Source organism: Eschscholzia californica, unplaced genomic scaffold, assembly GCF_041429995.1.
Source record: "Eschscholzia californica isolate CP2 unplaced genomic scaffold, dmEscCali1.0.p SCAF_3, whole genome shotgun sequence".
NCBI classification, from domain to species: Eukaryota; Viridiplantae; Streptophyta; class Magnoliopsida; order Ranunculales; family Papaveraceae; genus Eschscholzia; species Eschscholzia californica.
Window position 1 is genome coordinate 4,661,009 of NW_028238420.1, and position 10,322 is coordinate 4,671,330.

General features: G+C 37.8%; 1 protein-coding gene across 3 annotated transcripts; it reads left to right on the top strand.

Annotated features, from left to right (window-relative positions):
* Nucleotides 1-7,387: 7,387 nt before the first annotated feature.
* Nucleotides 7,388-9,750, top strand: LOC147547851 (uncharacterized). 3 transcript variants are annotated; one of them, XR_015238584.1, is made up of 3 exons: nt 7,388-7,577; nt 7,765-8,379; nt 9,254-9,750. XR_015238584.1 is itself a non-coding variant. In XM_086671741.1 (2 exons), exons 1-2 carry the CDS (start codon nt 7,523-7,525, stop codon nt 8,280-8,282), a joined length of 573 nt encoding a protein of 190 aa, XP_086527867.1. In that variant the 5' UTR covers nt 7,388-7,522; the 3' UTR covers nt 8,283-9,750. The 3 variants fall into 3 exon arrangements, 1 of the variants encoding a protein (XP_086527867.1); XR_015238585.1 differs by having other exon boundaries at nt 7,413-7,577; nt 9,251-9,750; XM_086671741.1 differs by having other exon boundaries at nt 7,765-9,750.
* Nucleotides 9,751-10,322: the final 572 nt, after the last annotated feature.

Here is a 10,322-nt window from a genome sequence, read left to right on the forward strand (position 1 = left end):
AACCATTTGCAGGTTTTTCCCCCAGGTTTTCGAGGAGCAAGGAGCAGGAGCAGGAAGGAGGAATCTCGACCTACCTAACGCAATCTTCACTCATAACGGATGTTGTCATGCAACAAGCCCATGTTTCTTGACTGATTAATGGAGGAATCTCAACCTACTCTAACTACAAACAGTAGTGAACTAATAACATTCTAAATCTAGAGAGATGTTCTCTCTGGAAAAGGAAACAAGACTAACAGAGATGGAAAAAGAGAATGATAGAGATCGAGGGTAGAGAAATAAGTCGAGAAAGAGATAGACGGTGATATGAAGAGAAGGAAAGAAATATATTCAAAGAGGGATTAGAGGAGATTCGAAAGATTGATGGGATTTCTCTGAATAAAGAAACATTTCAAGAAAGATTGAAGCTGCTTCATTCAGCTATATAGAGAGGAGACAACAGAGAGCAAATCATCTCTGGGTGGAAGAAAACAGTATAGACAGAGATTTCAGAAGGAAGAGAGCTTGATATCTTTCCATCTTCTTTATCATCTCTATTCTTTTATTTTGGTGAGGTAAAGATAGAGAGAGAACTTCTTTGTTCTCTTATTTTGGTGAGAGAAAGATTTATAGAGAGAGAGGTATAAACATAGAATATAAGTCCCTATCTTTTTTATCATTTATCTTTTCTTTTTCTGTTATTCTTTTAGTGAGAGAGTGAAAACAGAGTAAAGAGGGATAAAGAGTTGAGAAGCAGACTTTGTTTGGTGTAGGAGTGTTGTCGACTGAGTTTCCAAAGGATCTCTCGACTGAGTTGTTGGTAATGCATCTTAAATTAATAACTCTACCAAGTTTAACTCACTAAACACATCCATGTCATCAGGTTGAAGTCTCACACTAAGGTATTCATCTCCACGGACATATTTCCAGATGACAATCTTAAAAGACCACTTCCACAATATATGACAACATTTGATGTAACTAAAAATGGTCGACCTAGTGTCACTGGAATTTGACTATTAGAGTTATGGACAGGTTTCGTGTCTAGGATAATGAAGTCAACAGGAAATATAAACTCCCCTACCTTAATCAGGACATTCTCGACAATGCCACGTGGGCGTCCTAGAGAATGATCTGCCAATTGAAGAACTACAAAAGTAGGTTTTATCTCTCCTAGACCTAACTGTAAGTAAACAGAGTAAAGAAGAAGGTTGCCACTAGCATTAAGATCTAACAAAGCTCGTTCGATCTTTTGGTCCCCTACAGTGCACGGTAATGTATGGCTTCCTGGGTCTTTGTACTTAGGTGGAAGGTTTTGTTGGATGATAGAACTCACTTGTTCAGTCAAAAAAACTTTCTTATGCACATTCATCTTGCGCTTCCTAGTGCATAAATCTTTTAGAAACTTAGCGTAAGCTGGGATTTGTTTAATTGCATCTAGTAATGGAATTTTAATACTTACTTGTTTGAAAACTTCCATTATCTCCTCATACTGAGATTTTCTTTTTGGCTCTACGAGACGTTGAGGATATGCAGCTCTAGGAATGTAAGGCTCAGATACTCCAGGTGGTTCTTCAGACTCAGGAGCCTTCTCAGGCTCACCACTAGAGACTCTGGTTGGCATAGAAGAGGATTTATGATCTATTTCACTATATCCGAGAACTCCTACCTTATTATCAATTGCCCTACCACTTCTAAGGATGGTTACTGCATTTGCTTGACCAATTGGTTGTTTACCTAGTGTACCTTTTGGGTTTTGCTCGGTTTGACTAGGAAATGTACCTTTTTCTCTCTGGCTAAGGCTTCTGAAATTGTCCTACCTGGATTTTCAGACTATTCAAGGATTGGTTGGTCTCTAGTTGAATTTTTGCTAGTTTAATGACGGTATCCTCTAAAGAGTCCTTATTCTCAAGAGGATATTGTGCATTAGGCTGAGCATAGGGATTTCTAGAGGCATTAAACCCAGGAGGGTTCATTGAACTGCTAGGTTGACTTTGGTTTTGACCCTTGGACCAAGAGAAATTTGGATGGTTTCTCCAACCTGGATTGTACGTGTTAGAATAAGGATCATACTTCTGACGATTGTCGTGCCTAGAGGTTTGGTGAAGAACAATAGCCTATTATTTTTCAGCAGCCACAAATAATATGGTACACTTGTTCCCTATATGAGAAGGGTCTCCACAAATGGAGCACAGATAAGAGATGGATTCATTTCCAACACTCATGAGCTGAGTAGGATCCTCCATGAAAGTTTTAGGTTGACCCATCTCTCAGGCTTCTATCTTTCTAGCCATGGCGGCAAGTTTGGTTTCAGAATCATCCATCCTATAAATTCCACCTCGATTCAGAGTAGGGTTTGCTCTAGTTGGAGGTTCTCTAGAAGTTTCCCATTGTTGGAATTTCTCAACCAATTTTTCTAGGATTGCGATGCAATCATCAGCGCTCTTACTAACTAACCCGCCATTACAAAATGACTCTACCATGGATTTAGTTGAATAGTCTAGTCCATCATAAAGAATCTAGACTAGTCTCATTTTTTCAAAACCATGATGAGAACACTGTAGTTCAAGGTCTTTAAATCTCTCAAGATATTTATAAAGAGACTTGCTGATGTTAAAAATGGCTTTTCGTTATCAGCATGAAAAATAAGGGACTTGAATGCCTGACAGCGTCCGAGTTATGGGAACTCTGTATTGATGTTGGGGATCTCTCTGGTTGGAAATATCGTATGAGAAGCTTATGCTTCTGGTGAGAAGATTGTATGTTGTGTAGAAAGCTTGTCCAGTGGGGAGAAAGCTCGTGTCCAGTAGAGGACGATGGAGTCCCCTTTTATAGGCTTAGTAAGACCGACTGTGATTAGACGCCCGAGATTAGACGGTGATGATCCACTGTTTGGGGAAGTTTCCCACTGTTCGTGGTTAGGGTTTCCCTTATAGTTATCTCGTATCTAGGATAAATAGAAGTTCCTAAGTTAAGGATCCTTCGTAGATATCCTGCCGAGGTGATAGATCTTCTGGGAGATTTTTCCTCCCAAGGAACTCTTGAAGCCCAAACTTGCTTTATAGCCGATTAAGATCTTTAAGGATATTTCGAGATTGAGTCGGTAAGCTTGGTGCGCTTCTGCTTCCCCAGTTTAGGGCGTGAGGCATCGACCTCACTTACGCGGACCCCCTAATTCTTTTGGAGATTCCAGGCAGATCTGTCTGTGCCAGGGAGAACCAGGGATGTTACTTTCAGCTGACATCTCAATTAGGGGTGTAGGTAGCGAAGTTTAGCCGTTCTGTTTGCCTTAAGTCAGGTTGGCCCGTTAGACTTCAGGTCTGTTTTTGACCTTTTAACGTTAGTCAACGTCTGGACAATTTATGCATCATTAAGACTCTCCTTCTTGTTGCACAAAACTGTTAAGACTTTGCCTTAAAGAGATAGTTTTGTGTTTGGGAAAAAATTTCAGAAGGAACGAACTGTTCAATTCTTCCCATGTAGTGATTGAATGAGGTTGTAAGGCATACAACCAAGATTTTACTTTCTCTTTTAGAGAGAAAGGGAACAACGTAAGTCTCAAAATTCATCTGGCATACTAGGAAAATTCATAGTCCCATAGATTTCTTCAAAATCCCTTACATAGTAGTAGGGGTTCTCATTCTCAACCCCACGAAAGATTGAGAGCATTGAATAATGCTCGACTTTAACTCGAAGTGAGTTGTGCAGTGGGGTTACTGTATGCATGATGGTGGACACATTCTAGTGGGATGCATATAATCCCTAAGTGTCATAGGTTGATTTCTACCCCTGGCTTTGTTCAGATTTTCACCCACAATGTCACTCAGAGATTGGATAGAAGATTACTCCACAATCAATCAAGCTGACTCCACCAAGCAACCTAAACAAAATCTAGCAACAGGTTGATTAGACTTAGATTTAGTTAATGAGTTAGTCAGATTCACCTAAAGTCTAGACAGCTCCTACTTCATAACAAAGCTTGAACTATGATTGTTATGAGGGTTACTCCGTCACAGTACAACGGTCAAGCAATTCTCTAGGAGAAAGCTAGCTATGAAAGTTGTAAATAACCGTCCTACCTTTGGCAATGTTTCCTCTTCTCGAGGCGACCTTTGAAAAGAATTGTATGCTCGACACGTTCCCTTTAGGAATACCCAAATAAAAATCGAGTTGTAGAATTGTTTGTAAAGATCCTATGAGCTCGATACCTTAGAGGCCATTGCCTAAACAAATTTTAATTTAGGAGAGGCTTCAGATTGTGTATGTTGTTCACAAATTTAGGTGAGGCTTAGGAGTGAGTTTGGTTGCAGCAGGGGGAAATAACTTTCGGTGAGATTTTTAGTATTACAAATCATGGGTTTTTATTTTCATCTAACTTTGAATACCAATATTCGTTTGAACATGAGTAGCTAATCTTCTCATCTAGAGTTAGAATGAACCCTTAGTTTTGTGTGAATGAATGACATTTTTTTTTTTCTTGCAATGAATATCTTTGACGTGCTTTGATAGTATAACTTTAATTTCTTCGCACTTGTTTCATAGCATCTTTTTCATTAATTATGCTTACATCTTTGATGTTACATGTTTAGACTTAGTGTCTTTAATGTCTCATGCTTAGGGTCTGATAAGTAATAGTTGGAGCATCTCTTGAATTATGTTCTGAAATTAAAACATTAATGCTTTGTTTTGTTTTAACAAGTAAAGATTTTTCGAGATTGGTACGATCGGTTGCGAATTCTTGAGTTATAAAAAAGATTTAAGTTGTCAATGGATAGGTCAGTCTTTCATACATACTAAGATGGATTCTGAAACTTTAGATTTATCCTCCATTGATCCTTTCACCATTATTGTCTATCTCCGTCGATTGTTTAAGTAATTTCGTTATTTTACATGTTTCTCATCACAAACCACTTTTAAAGCAAAATCGTGACAGCTATAAGGTTTTAGAAAATTTGACCAAGTGCCTGAGGATTGACCGGGTCTTACCAAGATTATTACTTGACGCATGTATACTTACGGGTGGAAACTTTTTAGGTGTACCCTTTTAGGCCAATCAATCACTTCAGACCTTTCTCTCATGTAAGATTTCTTTAGATTTTCCGGGCATTTTTCAATGACACGAACTGTAAATTTTAAAATTCCCAAAGTTTTTCTGTCTTTTTTGTCCATCTCTGACATCGTAGACCGGCCGCGTATATTTTTGCTTTCGCAAATAGGCCTCTAATTTCGTGGCCCATTTTGGGAGTTGGCCCATTTTCGGAACAAGTCTAAATGTTAAAGAAAGTACAATTTTTTTTCTCTTCTTCCCCTCTTGCCCTTGGACAAGACATTTCCAGCTTTTCTAACAATCCGACGCGGTGACAACAAGAACATTAACTCCCGTCCATTATTTTTTTTTTCTCTAAAACATTCAAATCTCTTTCTCTCTCAAATTTTGATGCGCCATTTTTTTTTGAAAATTTGGAATCCCGCCCATTATTTTTAACTCGTTATTCCTTCTTATTTATACATCCAAGGTCTTAAGCATCTAAAAGTTTTATTTACTTCTTTTTCAAGTGAATGATTTCCTTTAATGTTTCTTTTCCAGGATCGATATTTTGGGTTTATTTCTCTCTCTAAAAGAAGATCAAAGATCAACTTCATATGGTTAAAAAGATCAAGGATCGTTGATGATTTATGAACGGTTTCGTATGGGTTAGGTTCTTAATAAGAGATTTCTTATTAAAAATACCAAGGATCGCTGAAATTGTGAATGAAATCTTTGATCCGTTTAGTAGAGTTGTGTGAATGAAATCTATAAATTTTAAGATCCCTGTAATTGTGAATGAAATCAAATCTATTTCACTATGTTTAATGAAATTTGTAAATGATTTTTTTCTTGAAATGTAATGTATAGCACTGGACATGATTATGTATAGTACATAACAAAATTTTCTATACATTTTATTCGAAAAGTGTCCAGTACATAACAAAATGTCATATGAATTTTAAGTGAAATCGTTTACATTTTTGAAGGAATGTATAGGAAATTTTATTATGTACAATAAATAACAAAATATCTTATAAATTTTTCATTGAAATAGTTTACCTTTCGGAATGAATGTCTAGGAAATTTTATTATATACTGTACTTCCTATTCTTTCTTTTCAAAAAGTGTCTAGTACATAATAAAATGCCCAATACATAAAAAATGTCCAGTACATAACAAAATATTTTATGAAGTTTCAGTGAAATAGTTTACATTTTGGAAGGAACATATATGAAATTGTATTGTGTACATCAAATAACTAAATGTCCTACAAATTTTCATTGACAATAATTTACGTTTTGAAGGAATGCCCTATAATTGTCCATCATATAGGAAGAGAATGTTTTAGAGAAGGAAAATAGTTAAGATTGAAGAGAGAAAATATGTCTAAAAAGAAATATATATATATATATATATATATATATATATAAGGAGAGAGAAAAAAGTAGTTACGACTAAAGAGGGAAATTTGTGTGGAAAGAAAATAGAAAAAGAAAAAATAAATAAATCTGCAAAAATGAAACAAAAATCTGGAAAGAAAATTAGCGAGAGAAAGTAAAAGAGTAGAGAGAATGTTTTAAATGGCAAGTTAGTAAAGTTTGAAATGACAAATCTGTGAATTCGTGACAAATACAAGATTTTGATGAGAAGGGTGTCAGATTTTTTTAAATGACATTCTTCGTAAATTTCAAAATTCTTTCCCGTCTTTTTTGTTCCATCTCTGACAATGTGGGACCTGCCGGAATAACCCCCAACTTTGTGACCAGCTTCTTGCTTAGCCCCTACTTTAGAAAAAATACCCAAATGGCCCCCCTTTTTAGTTACCGTTATAAGTTCGTTAACCAGTCATCATTTCTCTCTCCGCCATCTCATTACCTCTCTCTGCCACCTCACCTTCTCGCCACTTAATCATCTTCACCGGCGAAGGTCGCCGGCCGGCCAATTTTCCGGCCGGCGACCTTCAAACATTAAAAAAAAATTCCTTTCTCTTCCCTCCTTTCTCTCTAAATTTTTTTTTCTTCTCTCTCCTTTCTTTCTCTCTATAGATCTGGTTCTCTTGAGAGAGAAGAAAAAAAAATATTTAGAGAGAGGAAAAAAAAAATTTCAATGTTTGAAGGTCGCCGACTAGAAAATTGGCCGGCCGGCGACCTTATTTGTCGGAAAAGATGATTAGGTGGCAGAGAGAGGTAATGAGATGGAGGAGAGAGAAATGATGACTAGTTAACGGTAACTGAAGAAGGGGGCTATCTGAGTATTTTTGCTAAAGTAGGGGGCTAGGAAGGAAGCTAGTCACAAAATTGGGGGCTATTTGGAAAATAACCCGAAGTGGCGCTAATATTTTGCCTTCGCGGACTGGACTCTGATTTCGCTACCCATTTTAGGGTTGGCCCAATCCAAAAAAAAGAAACCCATAGAGACATAAACGGCTTCAGAAGAGCGTTTATACCAACCTCCTTCGCCAGGTCAGAAGCCTAGTTCTTCCCTTTCCAAAACAAAGAAGTTACCGGAGGCAGCATGATTGTTCCGATATCTGGAGCAAATCCATCGTTCTTCACTGGAATTAGCAAAAGTAAGTAAGCTTAGTTGTATTGTTTGTCCTAAATTATCTCTCTAGATTGGTTGTGGTTGTTTCTGTTTTTACTGACTTTTTCTAGGGTTTTTTTTTTGCTTATCTTTATATTCATTATTTTCATAATTGAACCTTCGTATAGATTTGAACTAAAAAAAAAACCCTAATTCTGTTTCTCTTTGTGCAGATAATATGGTGGGATCTTCACCCCTGTTGCCTATTGCTGCGGACGGAATTCCTCTTCCACTATCTCTAGGTATTATTCATCCTCCTCCTGATATTCGATCAATTATCGATAAGACTGCTGAATTTGTTGCTAAAAACGGGCCTGAATTTGAGAAAAGGATTGTTTCCAATAATGTTGGAAATCCCAAGTTCAATTTCTTGAATGGATCTTCTGATCCTTACAATGCATATTATCGGCATGTTTTGTTTGAATTTAGAACCCGATTTCAGCATTCTCAGTCGGATGATGAGGCGGATATGTTTTCTATAAATGAGGTGACAGAACACATGAGAATTTTCCACATTGATCATAAGTACAAGATAGAAAAAAAGAGAATGACTGCACGCCATTCCCCTTACCATCAACGATTTCTTAAGAGAACGAGTGGACCATTCGATCGCCTTGAACAAGTTCGTCAAAGAGTCATCGACAAATTCAACCATCTTCCACAAGTTCAGCAGAGATTGAATGAAAAATAAATCGCCTTCGAGAAGCTCATGAGAGACCTGAGACAAGAAGAAATATGGATGCTGGTGTAGCTGGGCCACCGTAATGGAACTAGCTATTTCTATATTTGTACGTAGCAATCAAGATAATATATAGTTTGATAAGTATTTCTATTTCTTTGCGATACTTTATAATTAACTTAAGTATCTTTAGTTTCTTGCAAACCTAGTTAGACTAGAAGTAGGAAAGTTGGAATTTCTATTTTCTGAAACTCCCTAAGACCATCCGGCCGCTTACAGAGAGGTTCTCGCTCTTTGTAATTCACCAATTGATAAATATATACAAAAACTACTCTTGATTGCATTTTTTTTCTTTTACACCTCTTGTCCAATTTTTTTTGTTTTACTTGTGTTATTTTCATCTACTTTTAGTCTATTTAGTGTTTGATCTGCTGCGATTACATCAAATGCGTAGCCGAATCATGGGCATGCTTGTGGTTGACATACATAACATGAATCGTGAGGGATCTCTAACATCATAAGAGGAAGTTAGCACCATTTGAACTCAGTAGGAAATTAGCATCGTCAATGCATATGAACTCTGCACAATAATCTTATTTGGTGAAACGACCACCCCCACATCCTCAATCAGTTCCTATTCCTAGTATACCTTTACCACCGCCAGAAAGATTTGTTATTATCACTGTCCAATGCATATGCCAATGATGCCACCAGCAACCATGCCTCGAGAATGCCTCCACCACCGCTGTCATCAGTGGAAGCTGCTCCCTTACTTCCACAGGAACCAGAGCACAAGAGGCAAATGGATGACGATTCTCTGCTTATTCAAGAGCAGTTTTTGGCTCCACAACCGGTTTTGATGTTTTGACATTTTATTATCTTTTCAAGCTTTTAGCAGTTATCTTCTGTTTCTTCCTTCACTTCTACTCTTTCAGTGTGCAAGTTTTTGTTGACTTGGTGCTTTCATTTTTTGGTTCCAGCAGGGACCTATTTGTATTACTGTGTCTTTTCCCAATGTGGATGAAGGAACCTGAAAGGGCAAATTTTTACGGATTCACAGTGCGGTGTTTGTCCAAGACAGTTGGTAGTCGGAAGGAAAAAATTTCAGGACAAGTCCAGCTTCTTGCAAATAATTAGAAGTTGAGCGGATGGTCTGGTTTTCTTAGTGACAATTCCTCAATTACGTATTACAACGTTTGGACCTGGAGAAACACATACCCTTGCATTAAGGGACGTTGAGGCAATGTTTTTTTAAAAAAAGGTTTTCCTACCTCACGGTAGTTTGCTCTGAAAAAGCGAAGCGCATCCTTGAGGCGTATGCCTCGATGCGCGAAAAGCGTGCACTTAATTTTATAGGAAAATAAATTATACTACATTTATGTGTAAAGATAAGATAGACTTTTTTCTTTGTTACAATAATATATAGATTTAACTATTTAAGAAACAACAGATTTAAATGTTGATGCATCTGTTGCATAAACTTTAACCATGTTAGTTTTTTTTTCCGTGGATGCGTATGCCTCGAGGCAGAAACAAACAGTCTCGCCTAGAGGCAGGCCTCGAAGCGTACGCATGTTTCGAATTTTAAAACCAACCTTTAAAAAGGCGCTTTTATCTCTCTCTCTCTCTCTCTCTCTCTCTCTCTCTCTCTCTCTCTCTCTCTCTCTCTCTCTCTCTCTCTCTCTCTCTCTCTCTATCGTTCTCTCACGCAAACACAATTCCGTCGAAACACGAAAACCTCGAGCCTTGAGGGTTTCGTGGTCGACCACTCACAACAACATTTCTTGGCTAGGTCACCACGAAAAGTTTTGTGCTTGGCCAGCCACGAAGGCCTCGAGGAGGAATTCTCCTTCTCGAGATCCCCTTCGTCTTAGACAAAGGGGTTGCTGCGAAGGGGGCACTTCCCTTCGCCGAAACCGTGTGAGAGAGGGAGAAATTGCGAGATAGAGAGATCTCGAGTAATAAAGAGAAAGCGACCTAGATAAAAACAATGAGATAGAGAGAAGAGGAGACCGAGAGAGAGGGCAACAATGAGTGAGAGAGAAGAGGGAA

Bases quoted from the DNA above. Each gene is read 5' to 3' on its own strand.
- LOC147547851 (XM_086671741.1), top strand. From the start codon at position 7,523: ATGATTGTTCCGATATCTGGAGCAAATCCATCGTTCTTCACTGGAATT. The intron at 7,578-7,764 runs GTAAGTAAGCTT...CTCTTTGTGCAG, and splicing joins CTTCACTGGAATTAGCAAAA to ATAATATGGTGGGATCTTCA.